Genomic DNA, 23810 nt, shown 5'->3' on the forward strand with positions numbered 1-23810 from the left:
GTGGTTTTTTTTTAATGGACAATCAATGCATTTGAATGGGGTCATATAGTTGGAACACTATCCTTTATCCTGGGTTGGGAACCCGTCTTTTAGAAATGGCTGCCCCACCCCTGCCTTGCATGTACAATGATGTAAGTATACTTCCACCCAAAAACATCTAGATCAGTAGATAGGAGATACATGTAGCTAATGTCAATTAATCTGTATCTGTATCGATCACTATCTGTACATTGAAGATGCCAATTCTGGCTTTTAACATTTGTTTATTCATCTGCAAAATTGACACAATTTTTTTCATGTGCCGATTCTGCTTACATGAACCATGAATTGCGTGCAAAATAAAACCCTGGACTTTTATCATGTTTATTTATAAGTAATTAATCATGATCTTAATCATTGAATATTTATATAATATGGTGACTTATCGACTTGGCCTTGCACACTGAAGTCATGGCAAAATATTCAGTTTGTTGATTGTGGCCATTATCCGGTAGAAGAAGTAGAAGATGAACTTCGGCCGGATCAACATCAATAACTCAGACTAAATCGACTTGGGGCCTAGTCTACATAATTATGAAGTCTTGAAAGGTTAATACGATATTTGGTTTTGTTTATGCCTTACAAAGTCGCTGTAGGGTATCCATCACTGTGTAAGGCGTCAAAGCCAAAAAGTATTTATAGCCTCTCAAGACATCATAATTATTTGGACTACTTGGCAGCCCTTAGTCCAAATAATTATGACGTCTGGCAAGACTATTTTAATTTTTTTCTGGGAGGAAGGCGTCTCCCAGAAAGAAAAAAAAATAGCCTTGCCAGACGTCATAATTATTTGGACTAGGCGGCCCTGTGCTTTGCATTTTATTTTTTCATAGATAAATATATATACTACAAGGTGGGTCTCATTGGGGTCTAAGCGTGACGCGGGATTGCTGATTTTTTTGTAAGCGTGACACGTGAAAGTCAAATTATTGTGTATCGAAAATGGGAAATGAGGTCTTGCAGGACCCGGGAAATGACAAAAAAATGAGAATTGCTTAGGTATATAGTGTAAGCGGGATACGGGAATCTAACAAAACAGTAAGCGGGATCCGGGATCAGAACCCCCCAATGAGACCCCCTACAAGGTGAACACAATATTTAAATTGGATCAAAACCTATATATAACATAATTTTGCATGTCTACACAACTTTTAGTAAAAAATAGTCATTATAGTGTTCACAAGAGACAGCTAATATCGACTTTTGTTGAATAAAAACAACGCAAAATTAATGAGAAATATTACCTGAGCTGTTATGCTTCTGTAAACATAGTAAAAATAATATTTTAGCGAACTTGTGAAAGTTTATGGTTTTTGCAAGTTTTAGTTTACAAAGGTGGATCCCCGAGAACTTCCGAAAGAAAACCAAGATGTCTGCCCACATACGAAATAGAAAGTTGATGCATTTAGCTAAACGCCTTTATTCTAATCATGCAGGTTCAGAATCATCTGTAAAATTGGTAAATTGATGGAAACTCATTTTTGTATAGTACAAAGTTTAAAAAGTGACAAGTTTTCAGTCTACTTTTGTTTGGTTAAATAAAACTTATTACGACCTGGAAAGGGAGATAATTATTACTAGATCACTTTTGTAGCTCATCTGGCCTAAATATTCAGTATGAACTTTCCCCATCACTTGGCGTCTGTCGTTTGTCGTTTTGTTACATTTTGCAGATATTCCTCCTCTGTAACTACGGGCAAATGTATCCAAACTTGGTCAAAATCAATATTTATTTCAAAATTTCCAAAACTGAAAAACATAAACTTAATTATCTGGACAATAACAAATGAGATTTGGTTTTTTGATACAGATTTTAGTCTATACTTAAAGGCAGTGTCTGCATGTATCTGCATGCTGGAGGAGACCCCTGAAAACAGGATTATTGTACTCCCGTCAGGAGGTTCACATGTATGTGGTACTCATAGCCAAATTGGCCTTCGTAGGCTACGCATACCCGCCGCCTGTTTAATATAATTTAAAGTCATCAGATCGGGAATAAAATGTGAAATAAACCTTGAAATTATGGCAATGAGTAAACAAAAATGATAACCCACAGAGATTTTAAGATTTGAAATGTCAAAATTTCGACTACGAAAAAAAAAGCTGATTCTATTTTTACTATGTCCTATAACACTTTGAAGAAATGATCCCGGTTAGTTTTTGAATATTTTTCTTTTAATATTAATTATAATTATTGATATAATGTAATTATGAAATTATTTATTTAGATGAGAATCAAATGTAAAAGGCATTACAAACAAGTGAGAAATACAGAAACAAAATAAGAACATTTTAAGTTTTTAGCATTAATGATCATAAAAATACAAATCCATGATCATACATAGCACTTAATTTTCATTTTAACCTATGAACAAGGAATTATTTGAATCTGGAATTATATTGAATTCTGGAAAATTGATTAGAAATTTATGATGAAAATTAACCCAACTAAATAGGATAAGCAATCTGCCCAAAAATTTTCAGACAAATCCAACAACCTGTTGTTAGGTTGCTGCCCCTGAATAGGTAATTTTAAAGAAATTTTGCAGTTTTTGGTTATTATCTTGAATATTATAATAGATAGAGATAAACTGTAACTAACAATAATGTTCAGCAAAGTAAGATCCTACAAATAAGTCAACATGACCAAAATTGTCAGTCGACCCCGTAAGGAGTTATTGCTCTTTATAGTAAATTTTTCACAATTTAATACAATTTTGTAATCTTTTACAAAAAATTTCTCCTCTGAAACTACTGGGCCAAATTTAACCAAATTTGGCCACAATTATCATTAGGGTATCTTGTTTTAAAAATGTGTCCGGTGACCTGGCCAACCAAGCAAGATGGCCGCCATGGATTAAATTGAACATAGGGGTAAAATGTAGATTTTGATGTGTATATGGGCGTTTTTCAATAAAAGCGTACATTTCAGACCTAAAAAAAATGGAAAATCAACTTGTCTAAAATTTAATTTCAAGAGTTATTTTGAATACCTCTATAATAGACCTGTTTGTAAACAAAAAGTGCAATCTTAAATATTCTTTAAAATGATATTATTTTCATAATTTGTGTACTGTTTCGTAGGGGACTTTTGTCCCCTACGAAACTTCTTCTAAACACAGATATTTTTGCAATTTTAAATGTCTCCTATAGACATTCCAGTTTGTTTACTTTAAATACTAGAAAAATATCATTTTTTTTCTGAATTAGAAAATCATTTTTATCGATAAAGATTAGACAGTACTTCACATATGAAGGTTCAACTCATGTTACGTAGTGGACATTTTGATGCGTTTCGTAGTGGACAAAAAGTTTCGTAGTTGACATCAACCCTATTATATGTTAATAAGAACATAATAAAAATTACATGAAACTTACCCTTGTTATTTGTTTTGCACGAATATAATTGAAAAAAGATTAAAAAAAGACTCCATGGTAGTGGTAGTGTCCACTACGAAACGTTTTTCTCCCATACTTGTTTCGTAGGGGACCGTTTCGTAAGGGACGTATTCGCATGCTTTATTTTTTTCCCACAATCCCTATATTGTAATAGTAACAAGACTGATTGCATTCATCAAAGCATTTATCAAGCTGTACACTGATATTTTTTTCATAATTTTAAAACCAGATACTGAAGGAGATTTGACCCGTTTCGTAGGGGACATTATCAAAAATACGGTATCACTCTGGTCCATTTGATGTGCTCAATTTTTCTTACCAACAATTTAATTGCTGTTATAAAAGCATCACTTCTTTTGTAAGACCCTAATGTTTATATCTCTTGCAAACAAAAATTACATTGATTTTATAAAACTGTTTATTGGCAAATTTTAATGACTTCGTTTCGTAGTGGACAATTTGTGAGGGACACACCTTCTGAAATTAAAAAACCTATATTGAAAGCTGTTTATTAGAATATGTTGGCGCTGAACATACTTTTGAATTATTAAAGAACTTATGTAAAGTAAAAAAAACATTAATTTCTTCATTTTTTACGATATTTTAGAGTATGAATGTTGGACAGGCGGTCTAGGGACATGCCATATTGGTTGTTTTGGACCATTCAGGAGTCAATATCTTATCAATCCCTCTAAAAAATAAACTGTTACTTTGCTTAAAAATGTTAAATCTAATTCAATGTACTGACTGCACAAAAAATTACTTGCAAAGATCAAACACATTTTTTTTAAAGTGGCTAGGACAAGAAAATACGTTTTTATTGAAAAACGCCCATATCTGAAACCAAAGCATTTAGAGTAAATTCGACAGGGGGTAAATATGTTCATCAGATTAAGATCTATCTGATCACAAATTTTCAGACAAATTTGACAACCTGTTGTTGGGTTTCTGTCCGTGAATTGGTTATTTCAAGGAAATTTTACGTTATCATCTAAGATATCATTATGGTATCTGATGATATCTAATATCTAATACTATTAATTATGTTTTAACCTTATTTCACATGATTTACAAAGCATCGTTTAATACAGGTGAGCGACACAGGCTCTTGAAAGCCTCTAGTTTTTATACGACCGCAAAATTTGAAAAATTTTTCGTCGTATATTGCTATCACGTTGGCGTCGTTTAGTTTTCGCACTCTAACTTTAGTAAAAGTGAATGGAAATCTATGAAATTTTAACACAAGGTTTATGACCACAAAAGGAAGGTTGGTATTGATTTTGGGAGTTTTGGTCCCAACATTTTAGGAATTAGGGGCCAAAAAGGGCCCAAATAAGCATTTTCTTGGTTTTCGCACTATAACTTTTGTTTAAGTTAATAGAAATCTATGAAATTTTGACACAAGGTTTATGACCACAAAAGAACGGTTGGGATTGATTTTGGGAGTTTAGGTCCCAACAGTTTAGGAATTAGGGGCCAAAAAGGGACCCAAATAAGCATTTTTCTTGGTTTTCGCACCATAACGTTAGTATAAGTAAATAGAAATCTATGAAATTTAAACACAAGGTTTATGACCATAAAAGGAAGGTTGGTATTGATTTTGGGAGTTTTGGTCCCAACAGAATAAGGGGCCCAAAGGGTCCAAAATTAAACTTTGTTTGATTTCATCAAAATTGAATAATTGGGGTTCTTTGATATATGCCGAATCTAACTGTCATGACTGTGTATGATGATTCTTAACTTTTGGTCCCGTTTTCAAATTGGTCTACATTAAGGTCCAAAGGGTCCAAAATTAAACTTAGTTTGATTTTGACAAAAAATGAATCAGTTAGGTTCTTTGATATGCTGAATCTAAAAATGTACTTAGATTTTTGATTATTGGCCCAGTTTTCAAGTTGGTCCAAATCGGGGTCCAAAATTAAACTTTGTTTGATTTCATCAAAAATTGAATAAATGGGGTTCTTTGATATACCAAATCTAACTGTGTATGTAGATTCTTCATTTTTGGTCCTGTTTTCAAATTGGTCTACACTAAAGTCCAAAGGGTCCAAAATTAAACTTAGTCTGATTTTAACAAAAATTGAAATCTTGGGGTTCTTTGATATGCTGAATCCAAAAATGTACTTAGATTTTTTATTATGGGCCCGGCCCAGTTTTCAAGTTGGTCCAAATCAGGATCTAAAATTATTATATTAAGTATTGTGCAATAGCAAGTCTTTTCAATTGCACAGTATTGCGCAATGGCATGAAATATCTAATTGCACAATATTGTGAAATAGCAAATTTTTTTTTAATTAGAGTTATCTTTCTTTGTCCAGAATAGTAAGCAAGAAATATCTAATTGCAAAATATTGTGCAATAGCAAAATTTTTTTTTAATTGGAGTTATCTTTCTTTGTCCAGAATCAACTTAAATCTTTGTTATATACAATATACAATGTATATTCACTTTTTACTACCAACTGATAAATTAAAATAATCTTTACCATTCAGTGATAACAAGCAGTTTTTTTACATCTTAATATTTTATGATGTATTTAAATGAGTAGTTATTGTTGCAAACTCCATTAGAAATTTTAATTGAGATTAGTTTTGGAATAAGGGAAAGGGGGATGTGATTAAAAAAATTGGGTTCAATTTTTCTCATTTGAAATTTCATAAATAAAAAAGAAAATTTCTTCAAACATTTTTTTGAGAGGATTAATATTCAACAGCATAGTGAATTGCTCTAAGAGAAAAAAAAATTTTAAGTTCATTAGAACACATTCATTCTGTGTCAGAAACCTATGCTGTGTCAACTATTTAATCACAATCCAAATTTAGAGCTGAATCCAGCTTGAATGTTGTGTCCATACTTGCCCCAACCGTTCAGGGTTCAACCTCTGCGGTTGTATAAAGCTACGCCCTGCGGAGCATCTGGTTTACTTCTTACCCAACTTACATGTAGTACATTTGAACTAAGTTACATGTAAATGTGTTATGAGTTATTTCTTGAAAATCATTGGACAACTTCCCAATATTTGGTCATTTAGATCTCAAAAATTAGAAACTTGTACGACCTATTCTCATTCTCAAGATTAATCTCAGTTTTGTTTAATCACACCTTTTGATGACTCTCGAAATATATAATATTGACACCTGTCTATTGTAAAAGACTGCATGCTAACCTATATGTTTCAGTTGTTGTGCAATTTGGTTGTTATCTACACAAGTTAGATTACTGCATGTACTGTTAGTAGAAATATCAGTATCTTGATATTTTTGTATAAAAATATCTCATGTATCTATATTTTTTAGAAAACTGTAAACATTAATATCTGCAAACATATAATTACATTGCATGCATGTTTCATTATCCTGAGTTGTTTTGATTGGCTAACAGCTATCTCATGTCCTTCTGAAATTAACATTCATTACGTATACACAATGAAATTTAACATTCATGATGACATGAGCTACCACAATAACGTACACAGGTAAATTAAAGAAAAACTTAATAGGAAATTGTTTTTTCATTCTCCTAGCTAAAAATGTAATTATAAGTATTGATAGCTTCTTTTTGGAAGTTCATAGGGTTGTAAAAGCGTTGACTGTGCACACATTTTTAGAATGAAGCACTTCCATTGACTTCTGCACTTCATACAAAACGTATTTAATACATTTTGATTTTTTTTTACTATTTTACAGAAGCCAAGAGTTTTATCTGGAATTCAACCAACAGGGATACCTCATATTGGGAACTATCTTGGAGCCATTAAAAACTGGGTCCAATTGCAGGACCAATTTGATGATGTTTTATATACTATTGTAGATCTGCATGCACTCACAGTGCCTAATGATCCAAAGACATTAAGGTAATGGCTGTTTTTCTTGTCATGGATACATACTATGTGATAATAAACGGAATTTCATTACTGTTTTTGTATTCAAAAAATTCCAAGCTTTAGATAATTTTAATCAATTGGCAATTATTACAGTTTATACAGATATTTTATGTCATATTCCAATTTACATGGAACTATCAGATGTATGCAATAAATGATGATTTTTTTAATCTTGCTTTAAAAAATAATACCTGGTAACCAGGTAGTGAATTTGTAATGAGGAATTCTATCAATAAATCATTTTAGTGAAGAAAAAAATTCTATAACTACAGAATGACTTCGAATTTGGTCATCAGTCATTTGTCAGTTTGATAGGGATGAGTTGTAACATATAAGAACACTTTACTGATCTTTTAAATCCTAATTCCCTGTTTCCCAATACTTGGAATTGTAACATGTGGAATAAACTTAAAATCTTTCATCACAAATTTCTCCAATACTATGTATACTCAATAGAATGAATCTTCATATTTTGTCGAAAGCTGAAGCTCTTGTGAGTTTTAAGGTGTGTGCACTCCTTTGATCTGTCCTACACCTACTTCCTGTTTTCAAATGTTTTAAGCAACGATTGGGGAGTAGGCTTGGCATGTACATGTAACACTACATGCATTCTTAATTTGATTTGATTGGCTCTCTGATTTGTGTTCAGTGAGTAATGACTATTTTTCTGTGTCAGCAAACCACTATTGACCTTATTCAAAGACAGACATCATATATAGCAAATTGATATTCACTCAACAATTGTATTTTAATATTTCAAATTTTAGAGAAAATATCTACAAGATGGCAGCTTCTTTACTGGCTTGTGGTATTGACACTAATAAAAGTATATTATTTCAACAATCACAGGTAAGAGAAAATTATTGGTCTTCCCTCAACCCATATCACTCTTACTCGATCAGCTCTTCATAAAATACCATATCAAGACATTTCTTAAAGCCAAATATGTTGAACTGGCCTTAATATTTACAACTCAGACTTATCCCTTACATTATTATATTTATAAAACAGACTTTAATATGTTTGACCAGAACTTATCAATTTCTCTTTTAATTTGCCATTGACAAAGAAAAAGTACTGTTCTGATATTGTTTAGAGACACACACATGACACATATACATTCAATAAATCAATATTCATTATATTGCTATTGTAAAAATATTAGCTGCATCTTTTTATAACTTGTTTGAAAAAAAAGTTTCTGGCAAAACCTAAACCCTGCACAGTTTTTTCAACAGACTTGGTTTTGTATTCTTCATTTGACATGTTAGAAATTTAAATTTAACTAAACTTTGATTTTTACTGTTTGCCTTTTACATGTTTAACAAGAAATAATATTTTGCTCCAAATACAAATGTATGTTGGGAAGATTTCAAGGTTTGTTTAAGTTACAAATAAATTTGGCTTAAAAATGTAGGGTTTACGGAATATACCATTAATATTCAACATGTTCAATGTCATATTCTACCAGAGAGAAAATAGCACATGAATTGTCAGATTATCAACTTGTTTTGGTTTGAATAACTTTTATATTTTCCCTTAAAGGTCCCTCATCACACAGATTTAGCATGGTTGCTAGGGTGTATATGTACATTACCAAGGCTACAGCATCTACCACAATGGAAGGTAATTAGAAACTTTTCATAGATACCAAGATTGAAATTTTATATTTACACCAGACGCGCGTTTCGTCTACAAAAGACTGAGTGACACTAGAATAATAAAATGTTAAAAAGTCCAAATATAGTACAAAGTTGAAGAGCATTGAGGACCAAAAACTCCTAACAGTTTTGCCAAATACAGAAACTTATTATTGATATTCTTCCTTTTCTTTCAAGAAAGTGATATATACATGTATATATATATAATTTGTCTAAACATCAGCCCAACAATGTTAGATATGTAAATTTGCTTTCTCAAATTTTTTGGTTCTTCCCTTGCCAGGATTCGAAATTCATGCTACTGAGATATCGTGGCACCAGATTTTGATTGATTGGTTGGAAGCCAGCATATTTTTCACATAGTCTAACATTTTTTTCTCATTTCAAATGAATGTGCCTGTTTTTAACCACTGCCGGTGAATATTCCTCAAATACCATGGTATTTACCATTTTGAATATTTCTTTTTTAACCTCGCAATTATCTTCCCGCCAGAATTTTGCAGATATGACATTACATTAAGAAAGAGAGCTAACATGTATTATAAATTCCTGTGGTTCTATGATAATATCCACTTATCCTCAAAATTATGCATAAACAGGTTTATGAATTACAGCTTACAAGTACAAATAAAGGTTTAATTTCACCTGTACAGAGAACGTCAATCCAAATCTATTCTGTGTAATTAAACAGATATATCTTGTTATGGAGTGGTATTTGCGAAAAATACCAGTCTTGGATCCGAATTTTCCTCGCCTGTCAGCTCAGGAAATTTCACAGTCCCTGAACCTGTATTTTCGCAAATACCCCTCCATAACATGATATATCTGTTCAAAAATGACAAAATGGAAATAATTTGTGAATTTACAGTACTGTGAACTCACTGCAGTCTTATCTTTATAAAATGAACTTAGTAATTTTGAAGTCTCTTCAAGTTAAAAGTTATTACTTCATATTTCGACATAAATAAACATCACTGTTTTGTTATGCTTACTGATTAAGTTTGGAAGACTTAATTTTCAATGGTCAATGATCATGATGATGTGCAGGGAAAATTCATTCAGACAGAGTCTTTGTTATACATCATTTATCTAGTATGCATGATCTGATAAATTGATGAACTGACTTAAAATAAGGGTGCAAAAATAAAATTGGGATTGGAAATGGGGAATTTGTCAAAGGGACAACAACCCGACCAAAGAGCAGAAAAGCCTTTAATGGGTTTTCAACACAGCGAGAAAATCCCACTCCTGGAGGTGTGCTTCAGCTGGCCCCTTAACAAAAATGTGTACTAGTTCAGTGATAATGGCTGTCATACTAAACTTGGAAATATATGAATGAACTATAATTACAAATCGTGCATGACTAACAAAGGCCAGAAGCTCCTGACTTAGGACAGGAGCAATAAAGGGCTAAATATGACATAATGTTTTGTGAGATCTCAACCTTCCCCCTATACCTTTAGCCAATGAAGCAAAAAGTGTGTCGCATTTGATAATAAATTGCTTCACCGAGCGCAACTGGATACCACCACAGAGGTCTAACCCTGAACAGTGCGGGAAAAAATGATCACAATATTCGCACTTGATATTGAATTTGGATTGTAATTAGATATTTAACACATAATAGGTTTCTGACACAGTATAACTGTAGTCAAATTAAAGAACTTAGAATTGGATATATGATTTGAATTAATACTTTATATTTTTTTGCGGTCATATAAAAAGGTAGATGGTTTTGCTGTGACATCTATTTAAAGTCCGTGGTTTGCATGAAAAATAGCTTTTTACTTTACAAATTTGGCTGAGCAATTTTCAGTCAATAATAAATCTATTTAGCTATTGACTTATAAGGATTTTTGGTAAAATGTCACTTTTTAAATAAGTCAGCTTTTTAAACATTTAGGGATAGGTAACCTTTATCATGTAAGAAAACTAGAAATAAAGTTTTCTGACAATTTGATATATTCTTATGCTGGTAAGAAGAAAGAGTGGAACCATGTGTGATTTGACTTGAAACCATTTTACTTCTTATTATACCATGGCATACCTTTTGAGAGCGCAATGACATTTTGATGTTGGATGTTATCTCCTTCTCACATGTCTTAGTACAGTCAGTAGGAAGTTTTTTGTTGGCAGCATTGGTTTTGACAGCAGTGTTAGTTTTGTAAACATCATTGGTTTTGTCAGCAACTTTGGTTTTGTCAGCAACTTTGATTTTGTCAGCAACTTTGGTTTTGTCAACTTTGGTTTTGTCAGCAATTTTGGTTTTGTCAGCAACAAGTGTTTTGCAAGCAACAACGTTTTTGTCACCAACAAGTGTTTTGTCAGTGACAAGTGTTTTAACAGCAACAACAGTTTTGTCAGCAACAATGGTTTGATCAGCAATAAGTGTTTTGTCAGCAACTTTGATTTTGTCAGCAACAAATGTTTTGACAGCAACAAGTGTTGTGTCAGCAACAAGTGTTGTGTCAGCAATAAGTGTTTTGTCAGCAACAAGTGTTGTGTCAGCAATAAGTGTTTTGTCAGCAATAAGTGTTTTGTCAGCAACAAGTGTTGTGTCAGCAATAAGTGTTTTGTCAGCAACAAGTGTTTTGTCAGCAACAAGTGTTTTGTCAGCAACAAGTGTTTTGTCAGCAACAAGTGTTTTGTCAGCAACATTGAATTGGAATGTACCTTCTTTTGACAATGCTTCTCTGAAAAATAATCATAAATTAATAATATAATTTGGATTTTCATTTAAAAATCATTCCAGCTAACAAATGCATGTTTTAAGGGAGCTACCATTTGATTTTTATGGGGGGGGGGGGGGGGGGGTTAGGATGAAATTTGAAAAAAATAGGCAGGACAGGAGTTTTGAGTAAAAAAAAAAAGGCAGGATGAGTCACTTGCAAAAAAAAAAGTCAAGACTACAATTTAGGTAAAAAAAAGACAGGACTGAACAGAGTGAAAAATAAAAAGGCAGGATAAAAATAAAAAGGCAAGGCCCATAAAAATCAAATGGTAGCTCCCTAATAGAGGGCTTAGTTTTTTGGTCTGTGGGATGGTTCTATAATTAAGCTTCAAATACTGCTAAATTATGTTTGTTTTGAATATGTTTGTTTGTGCACATGCAACAAACTATGCAATTCGTAACCACATCATTGGCTTTCAAACTTTTTACCTCTAAGGTTTTCTTTACCTATATTAACACAGAGCTTTGAAATTAACAATTTTTATGTGAGACTTTAAAGTTGTGAATAAGTGATCATAAGTGTTATTGGGGTGTTTATGTCCACCTACTCTATTTTACTTACTTGAAGCTTAGATAGGTCCCTCCTACATTGAGGAGTATATTACTTATGATATATCCTCCTGCTTGTTGTCCTGGTAATAATTTATATTCTTCCCCTAACACTGTTGATCTTCCAAGTTTGTTTGTGTCAAAGGGTCCACTTAAATATATCAAGTAAAATTGGACCTTGGTTTGAGAAATATTATATTCAATGTTTGTTTGTGTCAAATGGTCCACTAAAATATATCAATTAAAGTAAAACTGGACCTTGGTTCAAGAAATATTATATTCAATGTTTAAAATAAGTCTGATAACTTGGTGGCCATTTTAATCATTGTTACCACAGTAACCAAATTTTAAGAGTCTTCCTTGTGCTATATGGCAATTTGTATGATAATAAGATTTACTTTGGACCAAGTCAGGTTGTAACAATTCATTATACTAATGATCAATCTTAGTCATAAAATTTTTTATGAAACTGACTCCAGATCCTGTAAACCAGTGGTTGTGGTTAGCTTCTGTCTGCCATAACTGTGTGATGAAGTTTTTTTTTGTTGTTTTTTTTTTTTGTAGCATGAAACAAATGTTATTTTTTTTCTTTTACATGATCATCATGCTAGGACCTTTTATAACTTACTATATGTTTACATTATATGTTTTACTCATTGTTAAAGGCCACACAGTAGCATATAGTGGTTTACAATCTTGTCCTACAGTTTTTGCATGGTTGATAGTTGTCTAATTTACAATCCAATACCATCTTCTTATATTTATATTTACACATAAGTCAAATTAATTTAAATTCTTACATAAAATTCAACTCTGCACACAAATCCTTTACTTTCTTAATCACAGCATTTGACTGTTCTTCCTTGCAATGGCCACCAAGGTCAGAGAGTAAAATAATTCTTCTTTTTATAATCTCAGACCGGTTTCTGCAATGTGTATTTAATACAATAAGTTCAGTAGAATTTACAAAAAAAAAGCTTACAAAATTAGAAACCATAAAATTTTCTACTCTGCAAATAATACAGAATCATTTTTTGTAAATAAATCTTGAAAAGAACTATATTTCAACTTTGACAAGTAACACTTTATTAGGGTGACAAGTATCTTTTTATAAGGGTAATTAGGATTTGATTTTTACAAATAAAAAATTGTGATATTCAAGATACCAGATGTTATTGTGTACCCTGTTTAAATATGCAATGGTACATGTCCTGAGCTGTAAAAACTAGAGGCTCTAAAGAGCCTGTGTCACTCAATCACCTGTATTTACTGATGATTTGGAAATCATGTAAAATAAAGTTAAAATCATAATTTATAGTATAAGATAAATATCTAAGATAATAGCAAAAAACTGCAAAATTTTCATAAAATTACTAAATCTGATGAACATTTTTGCCACAAGTCAGATTTGCTCTAAATGCTTCTTTTTCAGAGATATAAACCAAAAACTGCATTTTACCCTATGTACTATTTTTAGCCATGTCTGCCATCTTGATTGGCGGGCATGGTTATTAGACACATTTTTCAAACTACATACTCATATGATGATTGTGGACAAGTTTGGTTACATATTTGTCTTAGTAGTTTCAGAGAAGATTTTTGTAAAAGATTACAAAAATTAAAGAAAAAATGGTAAAATTGACTATAAAGGGCAATAACTCCTTAAGAGGTCAACTGACCTTTTGTTCATGTTGACTTATTTGTAGATCTTACTTTGCTGAACATTATTGCTGTTTACAGTTTATCTCTATCTATAATAATATTTAAGATAATAACCAGACAGCAAAATTTCCTTAAAATTACCCATAAAGGGGTAGCAATCCAACAAATGGTTGTCCCATTCATCTGAAAATTTCAGGGCAGATAGAACCTTAAACTCTGTCAGATTTGCTCTAAATGCCTCGGTTTCAGAGTTATAAGCCAAAATCTACATTTTACCCCTATGTTCTATTTTTAGCCATGGCGGCCATCTTGATCTATTTAAGATTACATTCATATGCACATGTACAGCACTAACAGTTAGGTTTATGTATTGTATTAGAAATCCAGGAATAGGAGATGATAAAACATTTTGTGGCCAATTTTTTATTTTATTTTCTAACTGTGGAGTGCCATCAAAGAACGTATCGTCCTTTTTCTAAAAAAAAGTTCATTGGAAGGTACCAAGAACTTGTTGATAAATATTCTGTATCAACTTCACAAATAATACATGATGGTCTTGATGTATAGATTCTGCGTACTTATAAAGTTTTATATTGTTCTTTCATTAAATTTTGTCTTTGTTCTATTATATATTAATTTTACTTTAACTGTTGGATTGTTCAATGTGTTTGTACTTTTTAAAATTTTTGCTCGTGTGTTTTGTATAAGCGACTTTTTTGTGTTTCTTTGGTTCTTATAACGTGACTCTAAAAGATCTTGTCAGTATTTTATTGCTCTATTATATGTCATTATGTTATATTTATATTATAAATCAGAATACTTACTTTGTGGCATCCTTCAGATGATTCAATGCCACTATTAAAGCATCTAAAACTGTTTTCTGTTAAGTTTTTTTTAAAGTCAAACACAGTTGTAAGCTTATGAATTATATCTTTGAATATCATGAGAAACACCTTTTATTGTAAAACATCATATTTTTTATAAAAATTTAATCAAAATCGTTAAAATACTGCCATATTGAAAATCATTGCAATATTTAATCAAATGTCTTAAATGTAGAACATCACTATAATCTTGCTTATGCTTATTCCCATAAACACAACATGAGTCTATTTAATCGTTAGATTCATGACAAAAAGTTTTGAAATAGAAATTAAATTGTCGCACAGTTTGACTGAAAAGTGTTAATGCTTAAATATACACCACCTATAGTGATCTGTTTGCCTTTAAAGTCTTTAAGAACTTACTGACACACGTCACATGGTCAAATAAATGCATTCATATGATAAACATGGTATAAGGATACAGTCAGCAGAAATTGATGTAGGCTCTATGGAGTTCTGCACTAAATCCAAAAGTTCAAGGTTCACTGCATCCAAATGGTTAATAATTGTGATATTCTGGAAATGTACATCATCTGCAAATGGGTGGACTGTTGCAGGGGTGCCAAATAATATCAAACTTATTTCAGAATTACACCTGGATATTCTCTGTAAAGAATTAAGAATCCATTTACATGAATTTTGGATAACTTTGCTTTTATTTATTTCACACCAAAACATCAAGAGAAAAATACCTTTATACATATTCATATGTTGTTTAGAACAAATTAAAGTGTTTGTATGCAATTGACCTATATCTGTATATTGTGTATATAATAAACAGATCAGCTTACCAATATTTTAATGAATACAAAGCAAAAACAAATATCAAGATAAGTTTACTGTCTTATTTTTATGCCCTGCCTACGGTCAAACTATGATGGTAGAGGGGCATTATATGTTCTGTTCATTTGTTTGTGCATCCTTTCATTCCTCTGTCTGTTTCGCCTCAGATTAAAGTTTTTGGTCAAGGTAGTTTTTGATGATGTTGAAGTCCAATCAATTTGAAACTTAGTACACACGTTCCCTATTCTATGATCTTTTTAATTTTAATGCCAAATATGACTTTTCACCCCAATGTTACTGTCCATTGAACATAGAAAATGATAGTGCGAGTTTGGCATCGGATTCCGTGTACTAGAAACACATTCTTGTTTGTTCTTCCTTGCCTTTAGCACCATGGTATTAATGTGATATACTGTAGATTATACAGTCTAAGTTATATGGTTGACTACTGATCCCCTAGGGATCCATAGAGGGTTAGTAAAATTCATAGGGGGTGAGGCAGGAGGCCGAATCCCCTAAGGATTTTATTCAACCTCTATGGATCTGTAGGGGGTCAGTAGTTAACCATAAAACGAATTTATCTCACGCTGGACTTTTTCTACTGCATTTTGTTGAAAAAATAAACAATAAACACAACATCATTAATCGACGACGTCACCATTAACATTATCGCACCACGGGTAAAATACCACTTTCTGATTGGTTTAAAGCCGTCACGTGGCGACTCCCTATAAGACGGTAGGGGGTTAGTAAATTTCATAGGGGGTTCATGACCATAAATGGTGATGTAATCTATTAATGTTGTTGTGTTTCATTGTTTATTTTTCAACATAATGCAGCAGAAAAAGTCCAGCATGCAATAAATTCGTTATACAGTTAACTACTGACTCCCTACGAACCATAGAGGGTGAATAAAATCCAGGCCTCACCCCCTATGAATTTTACTAACCCTCTATTGATCCTTGGGGGGTCAGTAGCGAACCATATAACTTATAGTAGACGTGACGTCATGAACCCCTATGAAATTTACTAACCCCTACGGTCCTATAGGGGGTCACCACATGACGTCACTAAACCAATCACAACGTGATATTTTACCAGCAGTGCGATAATGGATGTTTTTCCATAGTTTCCAGTAAATAGATGGTACAGTTGTATATCATAGTTGCTTTTATTAAATTCCTCACAAGAACTAATCATTACAAATTTAAGTTTTGTAAATGATTGAAAAGTGTGCAGTTTTAAACACCATTTGTCAAATCAAACCTTGATCATGCATTAAGGCTATACATTTACACTATTGAGTTTTGTGACTGAAAATTAACTGTTAGTGACAGCTCTTGGGATAAATGTATGTGTAAAACAAAGTCTGTATCAGTCTTGGTACATCCGCAGTAACTGTTTGATAATGCGGCAAACAGTAGATTATAGTTTAAGCTATAAAGTTATGAGGATTTGTAATCACATAAGCAACACGAAGGGTGTCACATGTGGAGCAGGATCTGCTTACCCTTCCAGTGCACCTGAGATCACCCCTTAGGCCTAGTTTTTGGTGGGGTTCGTGTTGCTTATTCTTTAGTTTTCTATGTTGTGTCATGTGTACTATTGTTTGTCTGTTTGTATTTTTCATTTTTAGCCATGTTGTTGTCAGTTTATTTTCGATTTATGAGTTTGACTGTCCCTCTGGTATCTTTCGTCCCTCTTTTATGACTGTTGCAGTTGCTAAAAGCTCTTTGAGAACACAAATAAAAGACAATTTGTCAATGTCTATTATTTTTTAACACCCCATTCCTTCCCTTCTCCTCTTTTATAGTTGATATAAGTATTTAATGTAACTTACCTTTTGCTGAAGTAATTTTGAAACAATGTCTTTTGAGATCTGTAGAAATGTGTGTCCACTCTTTAAGCGTGTATTCATTGATGGTCCAATGTCCATCACTATTGCTATGGCTTCCTAAAATTTCAAATTTCATTGAAATTAAGCTGTTTTAGTATGATATTTGTTGAATTCAAATGCTCCCATAACAAATTCCTAGAGTTGGTAAATATATTATGATTTGTTCATACATCATGTAAATGCATAGATGTCTTATAATTAGAAGATTACACCAGGCATATTGCAATTTTGTATGACCTTATTTTTAGAGACCTAATTGATCAAAATATCCTTAAATTTTTCAAAATAGATCAGTTTCCCAAAGAAATCATTGTGAATGTAATTACAATATTTGCCACTGAATGATAAGCAACAACAAGCAATCATTTTATGATCTTTTATCTATGGTAGACAAGAATCAGCATTACAAAACCTACAAATAGATCAACATAGCTGAAATACATGTAGGGATTATTGCCCTTTTTTGACAATGTTTAGGATTTTTTGCTTTAATAGCAAAATTTACAGAAGATAGAGAGAAACTGATGTATGTGCCACTAATACAATGTAATTATGTAATTGAATCATGTGCCACTGAATGATACTTTTTTTTACAGGAGAAGTCTAAAACATCAGAAAATCCTGGTATTGGTTTGTTTACATATCCCATTCTACAAGCAGCTGATATACTTATATACAGGTAAGAAAGTTTGGAATTCATTAAGATGTAGCACTCTTAACTGAAAGAGGGTAAGAAAGCACATTTTAAGTCAAAAGGAAGACCACTCATTTATTTGAATTTCTACTCATATCCATATTTGAGCTGTAAATATACCTGTAGTGTATATTACGGATTACAAATGTGTTGAGGTTTGTGATTGGGGGTATCAGGTCCGTTCGCGCCCAATATAGTTTCGCACCCTACACGTTCGCACCTCACATTTTCTCCCCCAACGTCCGTTCGCACCCTACATGTTCGCGCCCAATTTTTAATAAAATTTAAGTTAAATTGTTAGAAATTATTCATATGAATATAACAAATAATTGTATTCTTTTTGAATAAAATTTGAGAATTTATTGAATAGATTTTTTTTTTTTATCAATCGGATGATTAATTATTAAATGTTGATTATGTATGATTATTGCTAATTGGTATTTATAAACAGCCTAACTTGGTGTTATTGTTTACTGTTGTTTATAAATCATGATTGTTGTTTTAAATTGCTTTGATGTAAATACTAATAAAATAAATATTTATTATAGCAATACACTTACCATGCATACCAGTTGTTCAACATGTTGTCAGATTCGCACTTAATTGACTAGAAACAGTGAAAAACAAATTATTTCAATACACTAACCAAAACACGATTAAGAATTATTCAACACACAAATGAAATAGTTGTTGTCAGAATAACATAATCTGACTTAAAAACAAGGACTTTCTTTTTATAAACTTGTCATGACACAAAAAAACTTGTCAGTATCTCGAATTATTTAGAAACAATGGCATATATATTTATACCAATACACCTCCAAACAAGAATGTGTCCTCAGTACACGAATGCCCCACTCGCACTATCATTTTCTATGTTCAGTGGACCGTGAAATTGGGGTAAAATCTCTAATTTGGCATTAAAATTAGAAAGATCATATCATAGGGAACATGTGTACCAAGTTTGAAGTCGATTGGACTTCAACTTCATCAAAAACTACCTCGACCAAAAACTTTAACCTGAAGCGGGACAGACGGACGAACGAACGAACGAACGAACGGACGGACGGACGAACAGACGCACAGACCAGAAAACATAATGCCCCTCTACTATCGTAGGTGGGGCATAAAAATTGGTAAAATTGGGTGCGAACGTGTGGGGTGCGAACGAACTTTTCGCAAAATTTGGGTGCGAACATGTGGGGTGCGAAAGTGAATGGGGGCGAATGTGGAAGGGTGCGAACGTGATTGGGCGCGAACAGACCCGGATTCGTGATTGGGTAACTATTCAGAGATGTTAGTGTATATTCTGGAAACTGCTGGGGTATATATGCCGTTTTTTTATCCCAATTTGTACCTCAATAATGATATTGCAATTGCTTTTTCTGTGACGTAAGGGAGCTACCATTTGCTTTTTTTATGGGGGGGCTAGGATGAAATTTGAAAAAAATAGGCAGGACAGGAGTTTTGAGTAAAAAAAAAAGGCAGGATGTGACACTTGCAAAAAAAAAAAGTCAGGACGACAATTTAGGTAAAAAAAAGTCAGGATAAACTGTAAAAAAAAAGGCAGGACCGATTAGAGTGAAAAATAAAAAGGCAGGACAGAGATTACAGCTAAAAAAAAATGCAGGACAAAATTTTTCATCCTAGCCCCCCCATAAAAATCAAATGGTAGCTCCCTAATGCATCATAGAAAAACATGTCAGAGGCTCATTAAGGGTAAAAAATAATGAGTTGCCTTAAATTCCACGTTTTTAATGTAAAAACACTTCAAATAAACAACCAGTATTAATAAATGTTTTGATGCATTGTTATAAAATATTGACCACACGAAAAAAATATATTACAAAAAGCTTCACATATTCGTACGCCTATGTGGGAAATGTATGATTTGGCTATGTTAATTGCATGGTCGAATGTTCTGAAAACACATCAAGTCACAGGTAATCTGAAATATAATTGTAATTCAGGTTTCAGGCAGGGTATATGATGTGACATATATCACCTTCCCCTCGGGCTCAGGGGATATAGACCCAAAGCCTGGAATGTCGCATCATATACCCTGTCTGAAACCTGAATAACATATAATATATATACACTTGTAACTCATGTTTTTATATGTAAAAAAAATTTAAAAATTATGTAATTATCAAATAGACAAATAGTAGAATTTTAATCATGTTAATTTTATGATTTTCTGTGGTGGCTATAAAATTAATTATAGAAAGACAAGACAATTATATTCCTATTTTATAATTACTCTGAATGCAGCTATACTAAAATATAAAAATAAAAATTTAATTGGCATCCATGAAAAAATAAATGAATCCACTTTGTCTTATTTCAGGGCGACACATGTTCCAGTAGGAGAAGATCAGATTCATCATTTAGAGCTAACACGTGATCTAGCAAAGATATTCAACAATAAATTCAATTTTAACTTTCCTCGTCCAAAGGATATCATGGGTAAGAATGAAAAGATGGAAAATGTATATTCAAAACAGTAAACATAGACATTGGTTGGACTTAAAATCCTACCAATTATATCAGTAGTTCTGGTGGGTAGTGGCATGATTGGCAGATACCACATCTCTCTAGCTATTCTTGTACATAATAATCATATAAGGTATCCTTTACAATGTATGAAGCCATCTTAAATGTTTTAGGTTTGCTTATTTCTCCCAAGATCTTGAAGAAGGTGATAGGATAAACTCTTCATTATACCTAAGTTAATTATGTTAAGTTTATAAACAGACGGTTACTACAATGTGATTAAAAAGAACCTTTTAAGTTCCAATTATTAGTGTAAGAAATTCATAAAAGAGATTTTTCATGAACATATATATGTAAATCTGAATGATAAGTATTTTATCTCTTTAAATATAAAACCAAAATTACCCTTGGTATACCCACGAGAACTAAAACTAGGGAATTTATATACATTCTCGGATAGGTGAACAAGAAAAGGGATATAATCAGTTTATAAGTCAAATGATTGTTAAGACATCAGTATCATTGGTTGAATGTCATTTTAGGTGAAGGCCCAAGAATAAAAAGTCTTAGAAATCCATCAGCAAAAATGAGCAAATCAGATGTCAATCCTAAAAGTAGAATTGATATTACTGACACACCAGATCAAATAGTGGATAAAATAGGGAAATCACATACAGATTCAATACAAGGAATATCCTATGATCCAGAGAATAGACCAGGAATCTCAAATTTGTTACAAATACATGCTGCTTTTACTAATGAAACAGTTGAAAATGTGTGTGAACAGTGCAAGTCATTAAATAAAGTACAGTATAAAACAAAGTTATCTGACATTATAGTGGACAGTTTAGGACCAATAAGACAAGAAACAGAAAGATTACTAAGTGACAGACATTACTTAGATACAATACTAGGAAAAGGGAAAGAAAAAGCTGCCGTAATAACAGAAAAAACTTGGAAGGAAGTACAAAAAAGTGTTGGATTGTTATAGCATTAAATATTAGAGTATATATATACATGTATACTTAAGTTTGGATATCTACCATTGTCCAAGTACATCACGATTTTGTGTTATTCTAAAAGTTATAGAAAAATGTCTTTAAATGATGCAAAAATGTCATTGAATTGTGTTTACATATTATGCCATGTGTGTGTTATGGTTTGTTATTGCATAAACTATTGTATCAATTGAAAAAAACATAAATGCTATAAGTATAAACTGTCATATACGGGTAGGTTTGGATGATTATTTATTGCTAGTGACAAATCAGAATGCAAGAGTTACTTCACCATTAAGATTCTGCTTCATTTAATAAGTTTTAAGGATGTACTTAGGTGATCTAAGGTAAAATTAAATAAATCAAGAATTCAAAATTGATACTTTAAGCTGCAAGAGTATTAGTTATTAAGGATCAAAATAAGCTAAAAATATTGATAGGTCATGGAGCTAGATATTTGATTAATAAAATATGGTGGGAAAGGGCTGACTTGGACTTTTACCTTAGATTTGCTTTGGTATGATTTGGGTCTCAAATCAAAAGAAAAAAAATCAAGAATCTGTTAAATTTTGTCAAATGACCTTTTAAGAGCTATTAAGTCTTATGTTAAAGATAAATAGGTGTTATGGGGCAAAATATTTTACCTTGTATCGTATGGAAAAACACCAAGAAGTCTGAACATTTGAATTTTATTCCAAAACCTCACCTAAGTACATCCTTAAAGTATATGTTTCTGTATTTCTTCAGTTTGCAAGTGTATCTAGTCGTTTAGTTACTTTCTGTTAGTACTCAAGACTAACATTTTTAAAATGGTACCAAAATTGGACCAAGAATCCCAATGGGTCGCAATCTTTGCACAAAAGGTGTTTGTATACGATGGAGGATAATCTATAATAATAATAATTTTTTTAAAAAGAAGATATGGTATTATGTTATGAATGCCAATGAAAGAACTCTCCAAAAGAGACTCAAGATTTAATCTGATGGAGGAGTTGATTACACAAATTTGTACCATCTTTTGAAGACTTGAATTAAACAAGTCTGAAAAAAGGGATTGTAAGAGGCAAACAGAGAGGTAAAGTGACTTTCAATTATTTTTTTAACCATGTTTTATATACGATTAAACTGAGGGAATTGCATGAATTTTGAATCAAGCAACATCAAGTGCATTGACAGCATAAGGTTTGATAACTGTAAGATGTGTCAGCAATACAATTTTCCAGCCCACCCACCTCACATCACCATACAATTTTATCCTTAAATAATGGCATTTTTAATTTTTATGCAAAACAGAAACTAAAGAACATAGAGAGTAAACATTATCAGCAATACATATATAAATTTTTATACACAAAATATTTTTGACCTATTGCTTATGTCACAGATAATTAAAAAGTATACAAAAAAAAGTAATTTAACATTAACCTACAAACTATGAAAATGATGAGGTCAAGGTCAGATGATATCTGCCGGACAGACATACATGTATACACCTTACAATCATTTCATACACCAGATTTAGTTGACCAATTTATTATAATAATTTAAAAAAAAAGACAGAAAATAAAATTAACATTGAGTAATGAAACATTAAAATGAGGTCAAGGTCAGATAATACTGCCAGACAGACATAAACAATTTTACAATCCTACCAAATACCATATATAGTTGACTTTTTGCTTATACTAATTATTTGAAACAGACTAAACCAAAAAATGTAACACTGACAAATGAACCATGAAAATGAAGCCAAAGTCAGATAATACTGGCAGACAGACATGTACATATACACCTTACAATCCTTCCATACACCAAATATAGTTGACTCATGAACTAAGAAAATGAAGTCAAGATAAGATAAAACTTGTCGGACTGACATGTAACCATTACCGTCATTAAATACACCAAATATAGTTGACCCTTTTACTTGTAGTACTTAAAAGACAGATCAAAATTCAAAAACTGAAATTTAATAAATGAACCGTGTAATGAGGTCAAGGTCAGACGATCAATTTCAGACAGACATGTACACCTTACAATCATTTCATACACTAAATGCAGTTGACCTGTTGCCTACAGTACTTGAAAAACGGACCAAAACACAAAAACTTTACATTGATCAATTAATTAAAAATGA

At 32.0% G+C, this 23810-nt stretch overlaps 2 protein-coding genes across 3 annotated transcripts in view; one reads left to right on the plus strand and one right to left on the minus strand.

Moving 5' to 3' along the window:
* LOC139491062 (titin homolog) overlaps window positions 1-23810 on the minus strand; it is a 62995-nt gene that overhangs the window by 20994 nt on the left and 18191 nt on the right. The window contains exons 7-12 of the mRNA XM_071278341.1: window positions 17432-17545; window positions 15231-15414; window positions 14749-14797; window positions 13063-13188; window positions 12276-12413; window positions 11030-11675 (exon numbers count right to left, since the gene is read on the minus strand). Of these exons, the coding sequence (XP_071134442.1) occupies window positions 11030-11675; window positions 12276-12413; window positions 13063-13188; window positions 14749-14797; window positions 15231-15414; window positions 17432-17545 (1257 nt within the window). The remainder of the gene's footprint in view (window positions 1-11029; window positions 11676-12275; window positions 12414-13062; window positions 13189-14748; window positions 14798-15230; window positions 15415-17431; window positions 17546-23810) is intronic.
* LOC139491063 (tryptophan--tRNA ligase, mitochondrial-like) lies at window positions 1314-22812 on the plus strand. Of its 2 annotated transcripts, none has more exons than XM_071278342.1 (7): window positions 1314-1498; window positions 7125-7291; window positions 8089-8170; window positions 8867-8947; window positions 18085-18167; window positions 20530-20648; window positions 21218-22812. In XM_071278342.1, the coding sequence occupies exons 1-7, from the start codon at window positions 1346-1348 to the stop codon at window positions 21664-21666; spliced, it is 1134 nt and encodes a 377-aa protein (XP_071134443.1). In that variant the 5' UTR covers window positions 1314-1345; the 3' UTR covers window positions 21667-22812. The 2 variants fall into 2 exon arrangements, with proteins under 2 accessions (XP_071134443.1, XP_071134444.1); XM_071278343.1 differs by lacking the exon at window positions 1314-1498 and adding an exon at window positions 2236-2300 and having other exon boundaries at window positions 21218-21795.

This window comes from Mytilus edulis, chromosome 10, assembly GCF_963676685.1.
Source record: "Mytilus edulis chromosome 10, xbMytEdul2.2, whole genome shotgun sequence".
Classification (NCBI taxonomy): domain Eukaryota; kingdom Metazoa; phylum Mollusca; class Bivalvia; order Mytilida; family Mytilidae; genus Mytilus; species Mytilus edulis.